Source organism: Sceloporus occidentalis, unplaced genomic scaffold (genome assembly GCF_023333645.1).
Source record: "Sceloporus occidentalis isolate IW3139 unplaced genomic scaffold, rSceOcc1.0.p SCAF_3, whole genome shotgun sequence".
Lineage (NCBI taxonomy): Eukaryota > Metazoa > Chordata > Lepidosauria > Squamata > Phrynosomatidae > Sceloporus > Sceloporus occidentalis.
The window spans coordinates 142,672,693-142,697,137 of NW_028316983.1; the positions used below are offsets into that span (position 1 = coordinate 142,672,693).

General features: G+C 38.4%; 1 protein-coding gene across 3 annotated transcripts in view; it reads left to right on the top strand.

Annotated features, from left to right (window-relative positions):
• Positions 1 to 24,445, top strand: part of LOC149316906 (serine/threonine-protein kinase Nek7) — a 77,827-nt gene that overhangs the window by 27,414 nt on the left and 25,968 nt on the right. For all 3 annotated transcript variants that reach the window (XM_089516498.1, XM_089516500.1, XM_089516501.1), the window contains 4 exons: positions 2,161 to 2,223; positions 5,177 to 5,287; positions 15,414 to 15,522; positions 19,304 to 19,411. In XM_089516498.1, the coding sequence (XP_089372624.1) occupies positions 2,161 to 2,223; positions 5,177 to 5,287; positions 15,414 to 15,522; positions 19,304 to 19,411 (391 nt within the window). The remainder of the gene's footprint in view (positions 1 to 2,160; positions 2,224 to 5,176; positions 5,288 to 15,413; positions 15,523 to 19,303; positions 19,412 to 24,445) is intronic.

Here is a 24,445-nt window from a genome sequence, read left to right on the forward strand (position 1 = left end):
ACAGCATATGCCACATGGATATCAGGGAACCTGTGCTGGCTGATCAGCCTTAACTGGAAGCGCATACAGAAGTAAACTTTCAATCTTGTGTAGGCATTTTAATTATTACTGTCAAACTCAATTAATTTCAAAACTAAGTGCCATGTTTCAGATTATTGCAGATAGTTTTTCCAAAATGTCATACAGCTAAGAAACCCTGCCCATCTATGGTAAAATTAACAACAACAACAGTAATAATAACACTTTCTTATCATCCTTTTGCTATGGATTGAGGCAGGGAACAGTAGCAGATTAAGATACATCATGTATCAGTTAAAAACATATAATGTTAGTTAAAACACATAAACCAGTTAAAACACTTAACTGTAAAAGAAAATATAAGACTAATACATATTATAACAATGAATCCATAGTTTAAAATTCATAATTTAAAAATCATCTGGATAGGCTTGCCAGAAGAGACTGATCTTTAACACTGATTTAAATTCAGATAGTGTATTCATCTGTCGAATGTCTTTTGACAGGTCATTCCACAGTTTAGGGGCAGCTGAAGAAAATGTCCTCTGAGCAAAACTAATCCTCACTGCCTGGGGTAAATGCCTCCCAGAGGATCTGAATGTACGGGTTGGATTATATGGGAGGAGGCAATCCTGGACCCAACAGAGTGCTGTAAAGACAATAACCAAACAACACTTTGTACCATGCCCAGAAACTTAATTGGTAGCCAGTGGAATGATTTTAATATTGGTGTAATATGATCACTTCTAGATGTACCAGTAACCAATCTGGCTGCCATGTTTTGAACTGATTGAAGTTTTTGAGCTTTGTAAGAGGTAGCCCAATGTACAACGCATTGTAAAAGTCCAGTTTTAGGTTACCAGCATGTGCTCTATCATCTTTATGTCCTCCAGTGCTAGTAGGTACAGCTGATGTAACAGCTGAAAGTGATAGTAAACACTCCTGGCTGTTACATCTATCTGAGCTGTCATTTGGAACAACAGATTCAGAATTACTTCCACGAACTCAGTGTTTCAGCGGTTAGGATCCTGGACAGCAAGCAACTTCATTTTCTTTTTCCTCGTCCTGTTTCCTCTTCCAGGCATTCATTCAGAGGACATTCACTATCCTTAGCTGTGACTATTTTTGAAAGCATGAAGAATATTGGGATGTCATCAGTTTACTGATAGCACCCCCACCCCATGCCTCTGGACGATCTCTCCCAGAAGTTTCATGTAGATGTTGAACAACACTGGGGATAGAATGGCACCTTGTGATATGTCATGTAACAACACTTTTTTTGAGGAGTAGCTGTCTCCATCTGTCCATTATCTGGAACCTGCCTGAGAGATAGGACCAATGAAATAGAGCCTCCAGTTTTCAAACTCTTGCAATTTTCAAGAAAGACACCATGGTTGATGTCATTGAATGCTGATGAGAGATCCAAAAGCACCAGCAGGTACACACTCCCCTGTTGATGCTCAGGCGAAGATCTTGGTCCACCAAGGGGATTATAGCAATCTCAGATCCATATCCTGCTCTGAAGCCAGTTTGAAATGGGTCTAGATAACTTGTATCATCCAAGACTGCCTGGAGTTGTGAAGCAAGTTCCTTTAAGTGCATCTGATCTGCCCTGTGAACAGAAGGAAGTGAAAACAGAGCATGGAGTAGAGGTGGGAATTGTGCAGCTCTCCAAAATGTTGTTGAATTGGAAGTCCCATATTTTCTCCCTGTTGGATGTGCTGACTTGGGTTGCTGGGAGGTTGATAATATCCGGAGGGCTGCATAATTTTCACTCCTGTTCTGAGGGGCTTCCCTTGAGAACATTCTATTCTGATGGAGCATCATCAGTATCTAGGGACTGGTTGAATGATTCATTTACACCCACAATAAAGATAGGACTGAACTGAAGGAGGCAAAAGTAGGGCAGTATATCATGCAGAAATTCAGCAGCGGGGGGACCGAGTAGTTACTTGGAACTCAGAGGAAGCTTTATTTTTTCAGTTTAAGGTGTCTCTGGTGGTACATAGATTGGAAATTGCTTGTGTACGCTATGGGTTGCTTACTTTTAAGGCACTCTCATTTTAAACTAAATATTGAAGATAACAAACCCAGTAAATTTACATTCACTTAGTACATTCCTTCTTTCTTCTCTTTAAATAGATATTTGATTTAATGGATGCCAAGGCACGTGCAGATTGCATCAAAGAAATAGATCTTCTTAAGGTAAATATATACTTTGCTGAAGACTTCTGTGAATTATTATGTAATTAATAATTTGGGGGTTTATTAATGTAAATAAGTAACAAAATGTACCTCTTACAGAGCAGTGCTTGGAGAACCAGTGCCAGTTCATTTAACTGTTTTTGGTTTGTTGTATATGTATTGTAATAAATTTCCAATAAAAATTAATTCAAAAAAACTTTTGCCACAGTTAAAATATCACCTTCCCAGTATTGAGCATCTTGTGTACATCAGTTAGTTGCGATGCCAATTAAAGTCATTTCTGTTCCACAACATAATTGTGGAAAAAGGGTGTATGTGCAAATATTACTGCCTAACACTGTATTTCAAAATAGAAAATATTCTTTGTTTTTCATATTTATGTATATTCTTTCTGATTCTAAAGACTAGAAAGACCATCTTTATTCTCTTTATTTGGTACCTGGGATAATATAAGGCAACAGTGGATAGCTTGTGGCATTTCAGATCTTGGACTGAAACTCTCAGTGTCCCTCAGCAGGGGCTATGCCTATGCTGGCTGTTGCTGTTGCAGGGAGTAGAAATGCAGTGACATCTGCAGGACACAAATTCCACATCCTGACATAGGGTTCATACAGCTCATTCAAATACAGCCCAAACAAAAACTGTGCATCATAAACAGACTTTTGTAGTTAACTACCAGAGCAGAATTCCTTATTTTTATGTTCACATCTTTGTGATTTGTAACCTGTTGCATGGATTCATAGAACCCTCAGGAGAGATCTTAGACAAAAACAACAACATAGTTTATATTGCAGTAAGTAGCATTTGAATACTATGGCAAATTCAGCAAGGGACTTTTGGCAGACTTGCAGCCAAGTGAAAACAGCAGTTTATATAACTGGGAAGTGCTAAAATATTAGTATGAATCACTAATAAAATCCACCTGGAGTATACTAATGTTGAGCACCATAAGAAGCGCCCACAGTGGGTTAACTTCACTTCCAAAAGTTTTTTTTTTTTTAAAGATAATACTGCTTCTTCCTCAGACCCTTTTTCTGGCTCTCTTATCTACAGGCAGACTATACCATAAAAAGATGTTTGCCTCTCTTTCAGAATCAACAGTTTTTGGCTGAGATGGTTGCCGCCTACTTCAGCCAGAACCCCAAAATTGGAATTGGCTACTACATCAGTTCCAGTTTTTCTTTTTTCCTCCTCTTCTCTCTCATTCTCTTTCATTTTAAAAGGATTTTTGGGGTAGCACAGCTGTTGATGGTTGGTGGGCCAAAAATTTGGTGCATAACCCTGCTGAGGTTGGCTGCTCCTGTTATAACTGGGTTTGTTGTAACATGGTTTGTACATCAAACATTTCTCTAATATTTTCTTTTATTTACCTTCTTGCCTAATGAAGAGTTCTAATGACCCTCAAAGTTGGCACACTAGTTTGTTTCTCTAATAGTGTTGCTATAGCACATGTTTCAGAATTTCTGTTAAGATCAATGTGATTTCCTTTACATTTCATTCAATAGAACATATTAGAAAGTGTGAGTGGAGGTCAGAATGCAGAACCTTCCAGTTGTTTTCATGATGAACATGATGGGTTGAAAAGAATGAAACCCTTTTTTACTTACATCATGGATGGTTGGATGAAGCATTGCTATATAATGGCATGCAATCTGGCTTGCTTGCACAAGTCATCTAGTAGAAGGACTTTGGGGAGATGTTGTTTGCTAGTTATGTGATTTTTCCAGCTCCTCCCTTGTTCCAAATCCTGAAACTAGCTTTCGTTCTACCTGGAAGCTATAAAATTACACATTCGTGAAACTAGTAGAAGCTTAATGTCTTCTTGGGAGAGGAAGAAAAAGAAGAGGAAGGTCAAGTGAGTAGAGAAGGGACAAGAGAGAGAAGGAAAGGGAGAAATGTGCGAGGAGAATGTAATGATTGATAACCATTACAGTACTACTACCACCACCATCACCATTTTTAACTATAGATCACATTTCCCCCAAAATTGATGCTCAAGGCAGTTTATATATTAAAACAAATATTATATACACATCTTCAGTAGTCTTCAGTGAAAACATTTTTGTTCAGTTCAACTGCCATGTGGAAGGCAATGTTGACAGCCTCCCCCCCCCCCCCCCCAATCACAGATGTATATGTGAAATAACTAATATTTTTCAAGCTATAGTATAGGCTGAGTTTCCCTTATCTGAAATGCTTGGAATCACAAGTGTTTTGGAGTTCGTATTTTACCAAATTTTGGAATGTTCACATATACATAATGAGATATCTTGGAGATGGAACCCAAATCTAAACATAAAATTCATTTATGTTTCATATGTACCTTATAAACATAACCTGAAGTTAATTTTATACATACTGTATTTTAACTAATTTTGTGCATGAAACACAGTTTGTATACCCTATGAACCATCAGAAAGCAAAGGTGTCATTAGTTCAGCCACCCATATGCTCAATTTTAGAGTATTTAGGATTTCATAATTCTGGATAAGGGAGACGTTCAATATGTACTCCAAATACCTCCCCATGAGTATTGATTTTAAATGGGGACAGACATTTAATATTTTAATATTTAGCCTTTAAAAGTTTTCCCTTTGACATGATTGTCAAGTCGTGTCTGACTGTAGGGGGGTGGTGCTCATCTCCGTTACTTATCCAAGGGAGCCAGCGTTGTCAAAGACTACTCCATAATCATGTGGCCAGTAGGACTACACGGAACGCTGTTACCTTCCCACCGAAGTGGTACCTATTTATCTATTTGCACTTTTACATGCTTTTGAACTGCTAGGTTGGCACTCTGTCACATGGTACTTGGATCTCGAACTGCTGACCTTAGGGTCATCAGAGTCAATGTATGAACTGCTGAACCACTGCGTCTCTTTGCTACCATTTGATTGAAACTTTTAGAGAGGCATAGCAAATAATAAACTGACATATGTGTTTATTTTCCTAGCAACTGAATCATCCCAATGTAATCAAATACTACGCATCTTTTATTGAAGACAATGAGCTAAATATAGTGCTGGAATTAGCAGATGCTGGAGATCTTTCTAGAATGATCAAGGTATGATTTATTTCTCCTAACAGAATTGTGTATGTTTCTTCTTTGTTTGGAACAACTACAAAGAATGTGATTTATATTTTATTTCTCTCTTTTTGAGTCTCATTATTTGAGTACTGTTTCAAATTAGGATTCTCAAAAATCTTAAATATAAATAATAGCTCCAGCCCTATTTTAGGTTACAGATGTGTAAATGTTATCCCAACATGTCAGAATTGCACATGTGTAACTGCCAAAATTTGCACCTTATTTGCACATGTGTTACCTGAGTAGAAGAAAAGGTGGCTAGAGAGGAGAGTTCAGCATCACTCTCCAGAGCTGGCGATGTGCCACACTTATATAATCTGTTTGTAGTTCCATTATAAATGTTCCCTTTCAAGAGTTTTTTTCATGGTGGTTGTAAAATTTTGCTAATAGCTGTTGAAGCTCAAGAATGTATTTTCTTTGAAGTTGTATATGCAAAGCAAACAAACAGGCCTTTGGGAGTTGGAAGGCTTCCCCTCTGCATATAAGATTTTTATAGATTAATATTAGTGTTTGGATTACCATTCGCAGAATCCAACAGTTGGCTGAAAAGTGCAACCTGGACATAAGTGAAAGTGCTATTTTGGTTGATTTGAGGGTGATTTTTTGCCAGAAAAAAAAGTTGTCAGGAGGAGTCTGGGGACTTCTTGGTAAATCTAAGAGTTAAGGGGTCACAAAAATGTTGTATTGAGGTCACATATAGTACCCCTCCTCTAACAGCCTCCTGTTATGCACAAGTTATGTTCCAGTCCTCCAGAATCCTGAACCAAACTCTGCCATCTTGTTGATCTTTGTCCCAGAGTACAAAACCCAGCTTAACCTGTACTGTTGGTCTTCATATGCAAGGAAAATGCAGGTCTCAAGTAGACATTCATACCACTGGCGCTAGAATGAACATGCATTATGAAAATCTAACAAGAACCTGAATATCATATGCTTAGATGGAATGTAAGAAAGCCGACTACAATTTCCCATTACTGTTAATGGAGACTTTCTAACAAATTAATGAATATTTTTTGCACACCAAATAAGGGTACTTTTGGCAATACCCATAGCATGATGATTCTCAAACAGTGAGATAGGACTTCCGGGTTGGGGGGCACAAGAGTTGCTCAAGGGGGGCACTATACTTGGAGACCCTGGTTCCTCCTCCTTCCCCCCCAAATTTTGTATGTATGAAATTTACATATGCTTTGAGTTACATATTGAATTTACTTAAACAAAACAGTTCTAATTTGAATGATGTTATTCCCTTTTAAAATGTTAAAATATAAATGTACATGAATGTACAGATGAAAATATGCACACAAAATAAACAAAATATTTTTATTCACATACTATATTGTGGGGACGGGAGAATATCCTCATGTAGATGTAAAGGGTAAAAAGTTTGAGTACCACTGTCATAACATATTCCAAAAATGACCAGATGTTTCAGTTGCTAGGTACTCAAGTCATTGTTGCTAGGTATTCAAATTTTTGTTGCCATGTGTTCAAGTTATTGTGATCAATACTAAATATGTTAAATCTGTCCAGGAAACTGAATGAGTTATATGAAATTTTGTCTTGAAAAAAGTGTGGAACTATGAAAAACCTTTGCTTCCAGCTAAGTTATGTAAGCAGGCAGTTGACTTTAAAAATAAATAAATAAATATGCCAAAAGTTATCTGCTTAACATACTTTGACCATGTCAAATACAGTCTTTAGGGATTACTATTGGATAGTCTTTTTTTTTTTTTTTTTAAATTCTTGTATATTTCTTTTGTTTTCCAGACTAATGCATTTTGATTTTTAACTCTATTTTAAGTGTTGGATATAAGAGAAAAAAAGGTATTCTTTTGATGTAATTTTGTCCTGTGCCGTGAAAATACTGTTTTGTTTGGCTCTTAGAAGGAATATTAATTTTAATTTCTACCAGATACTATGGGAAATTTATTTATTGCTTTGAAGAATATTACTTGTCATGATGACAGTTTTAAGCTAAGACAGTGAAAAAAAATGTGCTATGTTGACTGACAATGTCCTGTTAATATTTATAACCAAATTGTATATATTTTGCTTATGAATTAATAATTCTGTAGGTTTCCACATCCTACAAGATAAAGGTTTTGTTTTCTCTTCTGAATATTCCTATCTGACATAACACTTATTAATGTGAGGCCTCTCTCCCTCCCTACTTCTCTCTCCCTGTGACAGATTTCATTATGGCCCATTGATGCCTTTATTTTACCTGCAGCTGTCAACTTTTAGCCAATTTAACTTTCTTGCTTTTAACTATTTAAAATAAGTATTCTGGTATTTCAGCTCCAGTGATTTTTTTAGAGTATCTAATGAAGGTAGCAGTTTCTCTTGAATATAGCTGCATACTATATGTGTTTAGAACTCATTTAATACACTTTTCCATATTAGCTTACTGCTAATTAGCTTACTTGCTGTTGACTGCTATGATCTTTGGAATAGCGGTATATAAATAAAACAAATTATTATATTAATAGTACAGAAATTGCTTATTTTAATATAATCGGACCTTGGAAACTTGTCCAGAGAGATGATCTCAGTCTTATATATTTTTAAAAAAAATGTGATTAAAGTTTGTTAATTTTTTAATAAACAAGCTTAATACAAAATGAAGAACTGCATTACTTAACCAACTAGTGAATACTGCTTTTGGGAGGTAGTTTGTACTTCAGAGAGGCCTGATGTCCATAGTTTTAACTTTGGATATTTTTACATTCCCCCCCCCCTTTTTTTTTGGAGTGTAGTTTATGATATCCTAGGTATTATATTTAATGAATTTAGTTTGCAGTTTGAAGTTAATGACACCCTTTCAAGTGTTGGTTAACTATGTATTGAATGTCACGATACATCCACATTTTCATAGTTTTGATAGAGGATGTACAGTAAGTACACCCCCAGTTCTTTTCTAAATGGCAGTCTGAAGAGAAGAAATGTATTATTCAATAGCGAATTGTATGTGCTTCTGAGTTTGTAGTGTTTTGTCATGTGAGCTGAAAAAAACAGTAATTAGATTCAGGAATCAAGCTCTTTGACTCCCATAAAGATGATGATGGATTAATGTCTGCTTTTTTACTGGAGCATATGGGTGAATCTTTAGTACATTGTTGTGCTACTGTATGATTTCTATGTAGCATTCATTAGTTGTGCTAGTGAATGAACAAAAGAAAAAAGAGGCAACTTATTGCAGTAGCATTGCCCTGTCTGTTGATGGGTTTGTAAATTAGCTTAATTTTTTGGGTCAGTGGCTTGCAAAATAAGCTTCTTTGAGGAAACCCTTTTCACATAATTTTTAATTTTCTTAATATCACAATTGATATCAATTTTTTGCAATATTTTTTGCATGCAAAGAGAGCCAGCATAATGTAGTGGTTTGAGTGTTGGTCTAGGACACTGGGAGACTAGGGTTTGAATTTCCATTTGGCCATGGAAACCCACTGAGTGATCATGGGAAGTCACACTTTCTCAGCCTCAGAAGGAGGCAAAGGCAAACTCCCTCTGAACAAATTCTGTCAAGAATTAGCATATATGAAATACAAAAGCGTTCTAGAACTACCTATCTATTGCAAAGTAAGACTAGCGGTTGTAAATAGAGCTTTTGAAAGTATTCTGATAATCTTCTCAGACGCTTGTGAGTGAGTGACTCTCTTTCTCCAACTGGAGAACCCTGATTAACCTTCTGTCTACTGACCCATAAGGTTTGACAGTGCTGGTGTTTAATTCAGGCTCAGTACAAGGAAAAGTAGCTACTGTTGAGGATTTAATCCCAAATGACTATTAGCCTGATGTATTTTAGTGAGAGCTGGGTGGAAGAGCAGAGAGAAGTTTGTTGGATTTATATGCCACCTTTCTCCCAAAATGGGATACATGGGATTGTTGCAGTTAGTCTGCTTAAGTTTGGTGATTGGGGAGGAGGTAATGTGTTGTATAGGAACCTTCTCCTTTGCTAGCTTTCCATTGTGGTTGAACTCTCATTTTAACGATTCATATCTAATGGATATTAGGATTGGTTAGCTACCAGGGGACCATTAGTATCCCTGTCAGAGCTGATGGAAGTGGCTTAGCTCAAGTTTTAAGAAGGTACGAAACAGTGGATCTTGAAGACTTCTCCACCCAAGCCAAGGCTTTCTTGTTTGGTGTGCTTCAAGGTTTCTATGGATGCTATGCATGGAATCATAGAGTTGGAAGAGACCACAAGGGACATCCAGTCCAACCCCCTGCCATGCAGGAACTCTCAATCAAAGCGTCCCCGACAGATTGTCTCATTTTGTCACTGATCCAGCAAATGCAGCATATTTAGGGAGTGGGAGAGGAGGCTTTGCCATTCTGCTGTGCCGATACATCTTTCTCCTCCTACTTCACGCCCATGTCATCTTCCTCCGCTTCTGAAATGTGGTAGAAGCAAACCACAACAGGGGACAACAAAATATTTTTAAGAAATATGTTTTCATTGTTAAGCCTATATGTTTTTTCCTTCTGAAACTTTAAAAAATCAAATTTTTCTTTCAGGCTTTATACACTTTCTACTACTGAGAACTAAAAAAATTCTTTTGATATATACCATCTACTGTTTAACCAGACACTATGTACGTTATATATATATGCTATTCTGTCACTTTTTTCCTCTGAGCTTTTCTGTGTATTAGTTTTTAAAAGTTGTTCTCGATCTTTTAAACAATATTTTTCAGGAGTACACCAGGCAACAGTAACACCAGGTGTATTAATTATAGAACAAAGTCTCAAGTTAATATATTTTTTATTAAGTATCTTCCTAAAGGAAATAAAAACAATACTTTGAACTGACTACATCTGTGTTTGCTAAGAGTTTTGATGCTACCTGTAATACCTATTTTATGTTGTTGTTTTTCTGTATGTAATTTTGATTTTTAATTTTTTAAAATCTAACTTTTTTAAAAAAATTCTCGTAATATGTTTTGTTTTGCTTGACTCTTTTCACTGTTCTGACACGGTTTGCCCACCACAAATGTTGTTAATGTTCTCAGATTTCAGTGGGAATTGTGCAGGTTTCTAGATGTTGAACTGCATTGCCCAGTATTTCTCATTGCTATGCTGTGGGCTAATGGAAATTGTAACCCAACATCACCTGAAGGCCCTCACACTTCCAACCCTAATTTCCTGGGCAGGACAGGAGGCTGGAGTATTAAAGATAAAAATAACCAGAATTACTGAGGGTCAGCATAATGTGGTAATCTGAGTGTTGGATTAGGGGCCTGGGAGCCCAGGGTTCAAATCCCTGTTTAGCTGTTGGAGAACCTATTGGATGACCCTGGGCAAGTCACACTTTCTCAGGCTTAGAGAAATGCACTGATAAACTGCCACTGAATAAATTTTGCATGGATAGGATCACCATAACTGAAGCTGATTTGAACATACATAATAAACAACCAGTGCAACAGAATGATGTAGTCACAACAGGACAGGCTGTGCAACTTTGCAGCCTTTGATTGCTTTCACAATCAGATGGAGACCTGTCTGGAAACAGAAACATCAGTTGAGGCAGCATTCCCACCTTTGGAAAGGTCAAGTTAGTTTTTCAGGCAAAGAGGATAGTACATAGTCGCATTTTTGGAGTACTCTGGACATAACTTTTTCAAATTTTATGTCATTTCTTGTCAATGCTGAAGGTTGCTTTTCTTTCAAGTAGAAACAGGAAATAATGGAAAAATAATAAGGTATGCAACAAATAACGAGACAAGTTAATACTTTTTCCAATACTGTAACAAGTCATGGCAGTGGGTTACTTTTCAGTCAGTGTAACTGTTAATGGGAACAAATAGGCCTTTGCAGTTGTCTTTAGCTTGATTCTTTTTCACTTTTCTGGTGTAAAGAAGTTAGGGTTGCTATGTCCCGCCTGGGAACGGGACAATCCCGCTTTTGAACTGGGCGGGGTCGTCCCGTCCCAGTTCGTTGATGGAGCCGGGTTTGCCCTGGGTCGGCCGCTGCTGCAGGTGGCTATGGCGGCTGCTGCGCCGGCCAGTGCCACGTGCACTGTGCGCCACCGCTGCTACAGGGCCACCGACGTGGCCTTTGCCACCCGCCGGCACTTCCTGTTGCCCTGCGTGCTGTTGCAGGGCTGCGCGCAGGGCTACGTAGGAGGAGTTTCTCCTCCTGGGACTGGCTGGCCAATGGCTGCTGGCAGGGGGCAGGGCTGTTGGAGCTCTAGTCTGCCCTCATTGGCCAGCCAGCATGAAGAGGAGGAGCTCCTCCTTTATTTGGTCCCCATGTGGGCCGGCCCAGGCCCGGCGAGGCAGCAACGGCCAGTGGAGGAGGAGGAGGAGGAGGAGGAGGAGGAGGAGGAGGGCCATTTCCATTCCAGTGTATACAGGTCTGCCTTTATTTTCAGTGCTTTTAATGCTAACAGGTTTTCCTTGTTTTAACAATTATAGTGGTGGTGGTGACGATGATGGTGATGACGATATCAGTCAGCTTCTGAGGCATGCACTCACTCTTTCTGAAGGCAAGACAGTGTGACTTTCAAAGTGCATTTCTTTAGGCAATAGCAAGTACATTTCTATACAGCTTATCAGTTCACTTAAGCACTCCCTAAGCGGTTTACAATGTGTATTTTCTGGCGTATAAGTTGGGTACTCATTTTAGCACCCTCAGAAAGATGCCAGGCTCAGTCGACCCCAAGCCCCTGGCTGGTATTGAACTTTGTGGTTTGTGAGAGAGTGGTTGCAGTACAGCCATTTAACCAACATCCTTCTGCCTGTCTTTGACCCTCAACGACCATTGTTAAAATTGAACTTGCCACCTCATCTCCATATCTACATGGTTTTGAACTTCAACTGACATTCTCAAAACAACCAGCTTATATAGGTCTGTCTCTGGATTCTCTATTCCACCCTATGTATCTGAGAAAGTAGGCTCAAGTCTACAAAAGCTCATGCCACCAGCCTCTTTCTTTCAGTTAGTCTCAAAAGTGCTACTAGATCCCTTTACCTACTGATTTTCCAGACTAACACAGCTATGCCTTTCACTGAAAGCCTGGCTACTACAGGTTCTTGTTTGTGGTTCCATATATACTGGGTGTGAGAATCATGAGACGTTCAGATGTTGTTGGACTGAAATTCCCATCATTCACCCCACTGGCTATGCTCTTTAGAGCTCCTGGAGACTACATCAAACAACATTTGGATAGCTGCCCAATTCCCACCCTTTTTTGGATAAGTAGGAGTTGAATTATGCGAGGAGTTTTTACAAGCAGGTGAAGTTTGTTTAAAAGTTCACTGTAAAAATGAACCCCAAAAAGATTTTAAAAGCAAAGAGGTGTGCTTTTATATTCATATACTTGAAGTTGTGTATTTGTTTTTAAATGAAAAGAAACCTGGTCTCTGTCTTCTTGTTGACATCAAATAATCCTCTGATATGTAAATTCCTGCTATGGGGAGAACAGATAGCACAGGATTTGTTTGGATTGAATCCAGGTCTGAGTGAAGACATTATTTAAGGAAGTGGAATTCAAACATTGCCTTTTTAAAAAAAAATCCTTTGAAGAAATGATGTAGTTATATTTATTGTATATAATAATAATAATAATAATAATAATAATAATAATAATAATTGCATTTCAGTATAAGTTGCTGTGTCGTGACTGGGTTTTCGGCCCAGTGCAGACACAGTATTGTATTTCTCTTTCTGCAACTTAAGTAAAGTGAGAGATTGGTGACTAGTTATAGCCCCATACCATCCGTCCCATGTCCTCTGGTGGCCCCCCCCCACTTTTTTGTTAAATGTTATATTGGTATAGCATCAAAGCTAACAAGATGCCGTCTTCGGTAAACAGATTTTTCAAACTGTCTTTCAGCCTCCCCCCCCCCGCCCAAATATGAAGAAAGGGCAAAACCTACTTCACTTTAAATTAAATTAGAAAGGCGATGAGTGTGTAGGAAGAAATGTGGTCCTGATCAGAGTTGGGAGGGAAGTACAGTGGTACCCCGGGTTACGAAATTAATCCGTTCCGCGGAGCCCTTCGTAACCCGAAAGATTTCGCAACCCGAAAAAGCCATAGGCGCTAGCGCTAAAAGCCGCGATTTCGTGTGAAATAGCGCCGAAAAGCACCAAAAATTTTTTTCGCAAGCCGAAAAAAAAAACGTAACCCGGAACAGTTTTTTCCTATGGGATTTTTTCGTATCCCGGGAATTTCGTAAGGCGGTGCTTTCGTATCCCGGGGTACCACTGTATTGTGGTTAATTTCTGGTTGGTATTTGAGTTTTAGCTAAGGGACCTGACACTGTTTCTGCACATGGTTAGGACACACTAACCTTACAGTTATGCTGCCTGTGTGCCTACGGTCTGTTGTATAGAATGAGGTTTTGTTTTGGGAGACCTGGATAGAAATTCCCATCTGCAGTGGACTCTCAAATGTGATTTTCTTTCTCTCTCTTTCATTCTGTTTTCTACTTTTAAAATGGAAATACTGTATTTTCTGGTGTATAAGACTACTTTTTAACCCAGTAAAATTTTCTCAAAAGTCGGGGGTTGTCTTATACGCCGGGTGTAGTCTTATAGGGCCGAAATTTCCAAGATGGACTGAATAATCTGCGGTCACTGCATATGGTGGGGGGAGCTCAACAACGGCTGCAGCGGCATACCCTCTGTCTGTGGTGACCGTATGAAAGCAGCAAGGGCGACACTGTACAAGTATGGTAGAAGAAAATCTTGGAGACAGGGAGGGCTGGGCAGGCAGGGAGAGCTGACTAATCCAAGCAGGCTTTATATACAACACGTTTTCCTGCTAAGTACCTGCATGTCATAAGCATTTGAATTAAAATTACCATATTGAAATCAAATCTGATGTTTTTTTAATTTTTATTTGGTGTGCGTTGGAAGAGGGGTAGTCTTGTACGGCAGGTATATCTCAAACTCTATATTTTAACTGGAAAAGTCGGGTGTCGTCTTATACACCCAGTCATCTTATACACCGGAAAATACGGTAGTGATCTTTCTCACAGTTTAGGTGTAACCATGGAATGCGAGCACAGGAAACATTATAAAGTATGTAGCAACCCAGTTTAGATATAATAATTTTGGCCTAATAAACTTTAGTCATTAAATGTTGACTATGGCATTCTACTTACCAGCTGCCCGTGACTCCACTGTAGCAACACCTCTATATATAGACCATCAGTTTTGAGTGCTTCAGCTACTCTTGCTGTACTAGATATGCTAATTCTATCCTTAGAGAGAAAACTAAAACCTTTCAGAATGTTCAGAAATGTTTGTTGGAAAGTAATATTTTTGATGGCAGTGAAACTGAATGGAGTGAAATGCAGCCTTGGATTGCCATTTATAGTCAGCAAATGGGAAACTGCTCTGACTTAAAATCTAACATTTCTTTACATTTGAAACTATGAGTCAAAACAGACTGGTTCAAAACAGTGGCTTCCCGGTGGCTTCGGGATATGGCATACGCACAATGCAGGGCATGAAGCTGCCTGGAAGCTCTCGGGCTAGTGGATGAATGGTGTTGGGTGCTATTGATAAAAGACTTTCCAGTATTGGAAAGATCAACATTCACCATCTATTCATCAAATTTTCTGCTAGTTTTAAGCCAATTTTCTTTGGAACTAGTTATATCAAGGGGGAAAAATCCTGCAGGGACCTTCTCTCTTTCATTCAAACATGGCTTCCATGATTGTAATCATTTTGATCAAAACTGAATTATTAGTCTCAACAAGAACTCAATAGGAACTTGCTAAGTCAAAACCTATGTTAGATCTATTCATTCAGTGGGCCTGCTCTAATTGAGACTAACATGGGATTTAGGCTTTCTTGTTTAAAATGCAGAAAAGTTTATAACATAAATGCTTATTTAAGTTATCAATTTCTCAATTTACAAATCCACAAATTAACAGAGCCATATATTTTAAATTTTTATAGAGATTTCTTTTTATGTAAGTTTTAACTTTGTATGTTTTTTTCGAAAAATAAAGATTTCTTTTTATATAAGTTTTAACTATCTATGGTTTTTTTCCTTTTATCTTATATTCTTTGAAATGGTCTGGAGACTTATTCAATCAAGATGTATGTATGCACACATTAACAGTTTTTCTCCTTTGTTTTAAAGCATTTTAAGAAGCAGAAGAGGTTGATTCCTGAAAGGACAGTTTGGAAGTACTTTGTTCAGCTGTGCAGTGCTTTGGAGCATATGCATTCACGGCGTGTCATGCATCGAGGTAACTTAACTGCATTTAGCTAAACTAATATAATTGAAATGTAGGAAATAAAAAAAAGTTTATGTTTCCTCCTCAAAGATAAGTAATTTGTGTATTACTCTAATGTTTTTTGTTTCCTCCTAGAAAAATAACTAATCTAAATAGCTGTGTGCATATTGGTGGTCTTCTTCCCTTTGAAGAAAGTTTTGAAAATATTTAATGTTCTCTGCCAAGATACATATACATTAATTTTATATTCTTATGCATGTTGCTTATACAGTGTGCCCGCATCATATGCAGGTGCACTTTATGCGGATTTCAGCTTATGCTGAAAGCCGCTCACCACAAAAAGTAATGATGTGTGCCCACAGCGTACACATCATGCCGAGCCACATGCACAAGCCTCATTGTTTTAAATGGGGCTTCAGCATCTGTGGAATTTTCCTTACGCTGGTTTGTATGTGTCCGGAACAGATCCTACGCGTAAGGGAAAGGCGCCCTGTATATCGTAGATACTTAGTTGTGTTGATAGTCTTCACAAAACAGGTAATAATGCTTAATCTCACGAAAATTCACACACTTTCAGTTTTTCTCTCTTTCCCAGAGTTTGGGATTAGAACTTGTAAGAAATGTACTTACTTTACAAATTTATAGATACACATAAACCCATACATCCCTAGAACCTAGGAATTCTGTATCTACCACTGACATGTTTACAATTATTGTATTACTGGTAGATCTCCTTAAATTTTGTAACATCTGTTCTACTAAAAACAGTATTGTTTATTTACTTTTCGCACCAGTGCTCCCCCTCTCTCTCTTTCTCTCATACACACACACAGTGAAGTCACATTTATTATTTTTATATTTTATTTATTAATTTTTTATCTCACCCTTTATTGTGAGATCTAAGAGTGGTTGTCATTTCTCTTACCTTTGTTAATTTTCCCTACCCACGTGACAAAAAGAATGAGAAACAAATTGAATAATTTTAAATATTTGCACAAATACTCACAATTTTTCACATGTCATGACAAGTAACAGGAGGAAATGCCTTTTAAAAATTAACTTTCTGAGTTCTGCTCTTTCACTCTTGCACACACTCAAATCATCTGTTAGTGTTCTAGAATGATAATGAATGGTGCCAACCTAGCATGAGTTGGGAGAGAGAGTTCCATAGCCTGGGAGCAACCACTGAGAAAGCTCTTTCTGGTGTCCTCTACATGTATCTGGGATAGAGGTAGAACCAAGAGAAAACCCTGCCCTTCAGACTTGAGTAGGCTCACATCAGGATATACAGTCTTTCAAATAGTCAATCCATATATCTTCCTAGCAGGTGACATGTATCTGTACAGTTGCCCTGGCTGGTAACAGAAACATTAATTTCTCCTATTCAGTCCCAGGATAAGTTTTGTCTTACATCTGAGATGCTCACATGAGGCATATTTGTAAAAGGCATGACTAATCTAGGAGATTAAAATCTCATACATATACACATCTTTTTGAATGAAGCTTGAAATATTGCAGATTGGCCTGACATATCTCTTCTTCCCTTCCCCCCACATGGCAGGGAAATGGCACTGTCTCTTGTCTGCATCATTCTGCAGAGTTGGAGAGACAGTGGGAGCATTTGGTAAGCTCTGGGAACCCGGGTCATAGCAGTGCAATTAGTACTTATTAAATTCTTATTGCATGTAAAGCAAAAAGCCTTGACTGACTGTGAAGCCTATGTCAAAAAAGTCAGCTTAAGGACAAATACAGCCAGTTTAATATGCTCTGGCAATACTATAGGAAATCTTGTTCCATTTCAGCTACATTTATGCGGTTCAACATACCCAAATATACATTTTAGTTACTATAAGGATTAAAATTAAATTATTACAGATTTAGGGTTTTAGAAGGTAAAGAATCCTTGCTTGTTTTAAATCAAATATCATTGTGCAAATATTTCTTCATATAGTGTTAGTATTCTAACATTTCTCCTAGATCCAGGTAAGAAACCTACCCACTGTAAAGCTTGATAAAAACAAATAAAAATGGGGAAAAATATTGTGTCACTTTGGTTGAAAATGTCAAATTGGAAAGCATTCACTTGTTACTCATATCCTGCAGGTGAATGGAATTATTGTTAAATGAAGGTCTTGCTTTTATCACTGAAGAGGTTAGATTGAACCACCCTTCCTAAAGTGAGCATGTATCTCTAAATGCCCCAATTCAGCGTGGCCCACTTTAACTAAGCAGCAAACACCAGCTAGGAAGGACTCTGGTTCGTAGCTTCTGCAATATACCCTTTCAAGGACTCTGTCTACATCATTTAGCAATTTGAATAACAAGAGAAACTAAATATCCAGGTTGTCTTAGTGCAATCTTGAAGAGTCAGTGTTTTTATAAAATAAATAAGAACATGATGTTTCAGGCTAAATGTTCTTTAAAAAGGCTCACATAGAATGGGCCTTTGTTGAATTTGCCTCTTGGTCGTTTCCCCCCACTTCACTCACTTTAACTTTTATGGTCCCCACAAGCATAGTGAGGCTTCTGGACCCTTGTGGAAATGCACTATGCTCTCCTCTTACTCTGGGGAGAGGATCACCACCTGGAACTCACTTCCACACTTGTGATTATTGCTGCTGCTGTTCCTTTCACAGGACTCTGTGAAAAGATGTCATCCAGCCATTACTTCACCCAGAAGTCCCTCATCTGTTTTTACCACTCTTGAGACAGATGGAGGCAGGAGGCATAGCAGGTTGGATTGTGACAGAGAAAGCAATTTAAGTATTTTAGACCAAAAATGTTAATATTGTATCAACTATTGGATAGAGAAGAATTTCAGCAGATTTTCTCATTCTTGAGAAAAAATTGCCAACCACCATGAGATTTTTTTCTTTTTTTTTCTTTCTATCACGTTCCTTCCATTTTTTGGTGAGCTTGTGAAAAACAGCTTGTTGCACAAAACCCAGTGTGCTTACATACATGTTTGCTCTGCAAAAATGTTTTTGGTGAACAACACTGTTTTTGTGTAAAAACATACTATATGCAAAATACGTTTTCTGAAAAATGAAATGTTTGGAAAAAGACCTTAAATGCAAAAACCAGTTAAATGTGCAGAAATTTCTATAGCTGGGAGAGAATGAATCAAACCTGTATGAGAGCAGAATAAGGCATTCCTATCACTGAATCGACTTCATATTCTAGAAGGGTGAAGGGCATTGACAAGAAAGCTTGCAAAGCTGTTTTCAATCAGCTGATTGAAAACTCCCCAAGGAAATTCTGAAAACCTGCCAGGTCTAGTAGTTGTGCCATTTTAATTATGCCACTACCAAGCTAGACATCAGTGATACCCGTTTTTATCAAAAGGTGAAAGAGTTACCAAGGGGAAGAGTTACCACAGAACATTATTTAGCTGCTCTATATAGAGTGCTAAATCTAGTGAACTCATATATGCCTTTATTGTTGTATATTAAAATTTTATGGATATGAAAGTATGCATGTTAAAGAATGTGTAATTTTTTAAAACTATTCATCCAATGTAGTAATTGTTCATCATTAATGTTTTTAAAATGGGGGGAGGGAGATGTATTGGGCTACCTCATCTATTAGGTCTATCCTGCATGGCTAATGATAAGAGACCGTGAGACATATAGTCTAAAACATTTGGAGGACCAAATTCTTGTTTTAAAGCTGACTTACAGTATATTTAACATGAAGTAAAATGTTATGATTGCTCACTCATTGTTTGTAATGCTTCAGGTGGTGAATCTCCCCTGCCTGGTAAATAGTTGGACATTTTTCTTTCTTTCTACAGATATCAAGCCAGCCAATGTATTCATTACAGCTACAGGAGTGGTAAAACTTGGAGATCTTGGATTGGGAAGATTTTTCAGCTCTAAAACCACAGCGGCACATTCATTAGGTAGGGAAGTTTTCCTTGGTTTTTGCAATAATACATGAAAACCTAGTTCAAGAATGCAGAGTAGATGCATGGAAACTTTCTGTTCTGATTTTTTTTTTTTAGTAATAGAATCAAAGAAGTCTATCATACCAGACAATAAATGTTTGCCTTTGGCCTGTGAAATGCTTATTCATAGTTGAGCTGTTCTTTGTTGCATCTGGATTGTGGTAGCAATATTGTGTCACTGCATGCCAATGGCTGGAGGGCTCTTTTCCTGTGTTACTCACAACAAAAATGACTCACAGGCTAGCCTAACACAGCCTGCTACCATTCTCTCTCCTAAATTTGGATGCATATTATCCATAGTTAGACATATTAGTTTGGTGCATGAAGCAGAAAATCCCACAAAACAACAACACCAGCCTGCTTCGCTTTTCAAGTATTCAAAATCTAGTCCCTGAGTTGACTGCTTCACTTCATCTAAAGCCTGCCCTTCCCTAGCATCACCCTTCCACTTTTTAAGATCCATACCAAAATCATTGGCTAGGATCAAGGTGTGGGGAGAATCAATAAGGAGCAGTCTAACAGGTCTTTACTTTGATGAAGGCCTTGTCAGCCTGCACCTTATCATGTGATCTGTCATCATGTTCTACCTAGAAGAAGCTTTCTCAGGCAAAGAAAGGGAAGAAGAGAGCCAGGATGATGGGACCCACTTGGAGCCAAAAGAGACTAGAAGTCCTGCCATAGCACCAGCAGAGACAGAGACAGTTGTCTGCCCCAGCAGCAGCTACAGATCAGGGAGAGGAGGCAGGGGAACTTCACCCTCTCAAGCAATGTAAACCAAAGCGATTGGAGCAAAACATTAGGCATGGACCTGCTCCACTTGAAATATAGGACACTGAGTTATCAGGCCAGATGGGCTGATTAACTGCTAGCTATAAATTAGCTCATCCCAAGCCATTCTGTTGCTGCAGAACAATAGCTTATGAACATCTAAAACTGTGTCTGATACTGTGCGCCTGCATCATACGTGGGCGCGCCTTATGTGGCTTCCAGCATACACTGGAAGCTGCGTCAGAAGAAGCGGTGCCGCACGCTGGAAAAAGTAATGGTGCGTACACCTGTGGCACGAGTGCAGCAGGCACAAGCCCCATTATCTTTAATAGGGCTTGAGCATCCACAGAATTTCCCTTACCTGGGAGTATCCGGAATGGATCCCCCGCGTAAGAGAAGGGACCACTATATTTCTGGCTTCCAGCTCTCTGACTTTTGATACATATTTTTGGACTAGTTTTTCTGACAATTCTCCTCTTGACTTTGTATTCTGCTTCAGGACTGCTTTGCACCTTGGACTGCCTGGACCATGTCTCTGTTTGCCACTCTGTGTAAGCCTTGGGACTGGGCTGTGTGTGTGTTTTCAGCCTCTACCCATGGATCTCCATACCAGCCAGCTTTCACATGTTCAGCATTATAGTAGGGATAGGGCTCTTCATTCATGTTAAGTTGAAAGCAGTTATAGAGTTACAGAGTATTATTCATCAGGAACCTTTACTTATCAGCATTACTGATCATAGATAAATTATGTCTTACTTTTCCATGCCTGTTTGTAACATTCCATTTTGTATCAACCTGTCTGCATGTTGGCTTTGAGCACTTTGGGATACCATGACATTCAAAATATTTGCATTATTTCTTTTTATCTGAGTGGTTTCTGGATGTTCAAAGCCATAGCTGATTAGTGAGAAATTTTTTTAAGATTTGTTTGGAAAGAATTCCTGTGAATACCAAGATTCAGGACTGTTGTGATAGTAGTTGGGCAGTTTTCATCACTTAAGCTATGGGCAGTTTTTCTTATAAAAATGAATACAACTTTTTTTTTTTTTTGCCTCTTATTCTCCTTTATCCTGTCAGGTCCTCTGTTTTATGTGTGCTCCATAGTTTTGCTTTAGAGGTTATTTCTCCCTTATCCATAATGCTTAGGACCAGGGATGTTTGGGATTTTTTTAATATATATTGAAATAGTTGTATTTGTAGTGTGCAGATGGGACCCAACTCTAAACTCAAAATTCATTCTTATTTCATATATACCTTATACACATAGCCTGAAGGTAATTTTATACAGTATTTTAAATAATTTTGTGCATGAAACAAAATTTGTGTACGCTTGAGCCATCAGAAAGCCAAGGTGTCATTATATCAGCCGCTCATGTGGACAATTTTTGGATTTTGGAGTATTTTGGATTTAGCAATTCCAGATAAGGGAGACTCATAAATATGTCCATGCTTATGTGTCCGGTATGCAGAGAGAGAGAGAGAGAGAGAGAGAGAGAGAGAGAGAGAGAGAGAGAGAATTAGCTTTCTTCCCCCCCAATTGTAAATATTCCTGTAATTTGTGTGTGTGTGTGTTTCCCAATTGACTTGAGTATATTTTATTCCTCTATCTTAAAATTAAATTCACCTCTGAATAATTAGGTGTGTGTTTTTCAATGTGTATTAGCCTTCTTCTAAACCCAGAGAACCTTGCTGCTTTTCAAATCTAAATACTGATTTGTTTATGGACTCTTTGCACCATGTTGCGGGGACTTGTTCCTGGTGGTCACAAAACCTCAAAGTTGTCCTGTAAGGTCTGGATCCTGCTAACTGAAGCTGAGTTGCACAAAAAGGGATGATGCTGGTTTTCTTGAAGGACTATTTTTATTCTTGGCTAACTTGCTTAGGTTGTTTGCTTAGATCGGGTATATATATACAGTCGGCCCTTCTTATACACGGATTTTTTATACACGGATTTAAGCATACACAGTTTGAAAATGTTCCAAAAAAGTATAAATTTACCTTGATTTTCCATTTTTTATAAGGGACACCATTTTGCTCTATCATTATATGTAATGAGACTTGAGCATACACGGATTTTGTTATACACGGGAGATCTTGGAAACAAACCCCAGCGTATAACAAGGGTCCACTGTATATTCAAACTGTGAATAGTTGAAACCATGCATAAGGAATCCATGAATAAAGAGGGCTGACCGTAGTAAGCAGAGGTAAAGTGCTGATGGACCAAAGGTGATTTTACCCTTCAGATATTTTGGACATCAAGTTTTAGAAGTTCTATTCAGCATGGATAATGGAGATATATTGCTGTATATACTCAAGTATAAGTCGAGAAATTTTAGTTTAAAAACTTACCCTGAAAACCTGGGTTAACTTACCCACAGGTCAGTTCTGGCCTGCCCAACTCATGGGAGAAGGAAGGAGCAAGCCAAGGCTGCTGAAAAGACCCAAGAACCAAGCTCTGTACACCTCAAGCTGGGAGGAGTGTGTTGGGTTGCTTTTTGATTATCATTTCCCTTGACCCCCCCTCCCCATCAGAATGGGCTTTCTGGAAGCCCCTGAAAAACCATTGCTCCAGATCAGGCATCTGGATGGGTGAAAGTGAATTCGAGGGAATGGATCCTCCAAAAGCAATCTTGCAAACTCCTCTTTGGCTTGAGACACACACAGGCTTGGCCCACCCAGCTTGGGGGAGAAGGAAGAAGGAAGCCAAGGGTTCTGAAAAGGCCCTAGATATGATCACTTCAGACAATTAGTTGTTGCCTGTATTTCTTTTTGATGTTTCTTCTGTTTCTCTTTATGTTGTGCAGTAGAAGGGGCAGAATAGTTTCACTCTTGTTTCTATTTCAATCAGTTTTACTTTCTACTTTTCAGTCCTATAGAAGCACTAAGCACATTTCCCAGGTTATAAATAAAACAATTGCAGCATGATTAGTTGAATTTATTTTTAAATCTGAATTTGAAACTAAATAGAATACTGGAAGGTGGAGATTTACACTGAATGTTTGTTTTGTTGTGGGTCTCTTTGTTCTGTATATAGTCTCAATGTACAGTCTGTGTTAGCAGTAGAATACCTACCTCTGACAATATCATCTCTGTATTTGCACTGGTAACTTGGTTTTTATTAAATATTTTTGAAACAAGGATTGGAGAGATTAATGGAAAATAGTTCTATTGGCAGTTTTTAGCCATAAGAACAAGATGGAACATCCATGTACAATAGCAACATAGCGTCTAGTTTTCAAGCATAAGAACATATATGAAAGGAAGGCTGTTGCATTCAGACCTGGCCTGTGAGCTTTTCAGAAGCATCTTGGTTGTTGTTGTTGTTGTTGTTGTTGTTGTTGTTGTTGTTGTGTGCTTTCAAGTAATTTCCAACCTAGGATGACCCTGGGGTGAGTCTATCATAGGGTTTTTTTGGGGAGATACAGTGCGTGTCTCTGCCAAGATCACCAAGTGGGTTTCCATAGCCAATTTGTAGACTCTTCAGAGATACTGATGACTAACAGGTCTTAAGACTTGTTGAACCTGTCAGCAAATGATAGACAGTTATGGAGAGTGTCAATCTCTGGGAGGCATTGTGATTTTTTTACTTGATGGTGCAAAGGAACTACTATGCTGGCAAACATGGAAAAGATGAACAAAAGGGAACATTTGAAATATATCTGCTTTATAGTGGGGAATCAGGGCAATTGAATAAGACATTTATATGCACCTTTGTCAGCATTTCCAGAACCAGGGCTAAAATCAGGCAAAATTATCAAATTAAATTTAAAGGCTTTAATCACATTGCTAATATACTTGCCATTTTCTTTGCTTTGCCCTTTACATCCTTTGTCACATGGCCCTTAGTTTTAGCCTTGACTTATCCATAGGTCATAAGAAATTCCGTAACTTGGGACCCAAAACCTACCCTCTACCTCTCCACAAGATGACTTATAGTGGAGTATATATGGTCTGAAGAGCCAGGGTGGCATAATGGTTTGATTGCTTGAGCCTGCTAGATTAGGGTTGAAATTACCACTTAGCTATGGAAACTCAGTGCATGACCTCTCTCAGCCTTAGAGGAAAGCAACGGCAAACGTCCGGAATAAATCTGGCCAAGAAAATCCCATGATAGGATTCCATAAGCTGGGAGCCAACTTGAAAGCCCATAACAGCAATGGATTATGGGAGTTGCAGTCCAAAACAACCCAAAGGCTGATGGTCCCCCACCCTTCTATC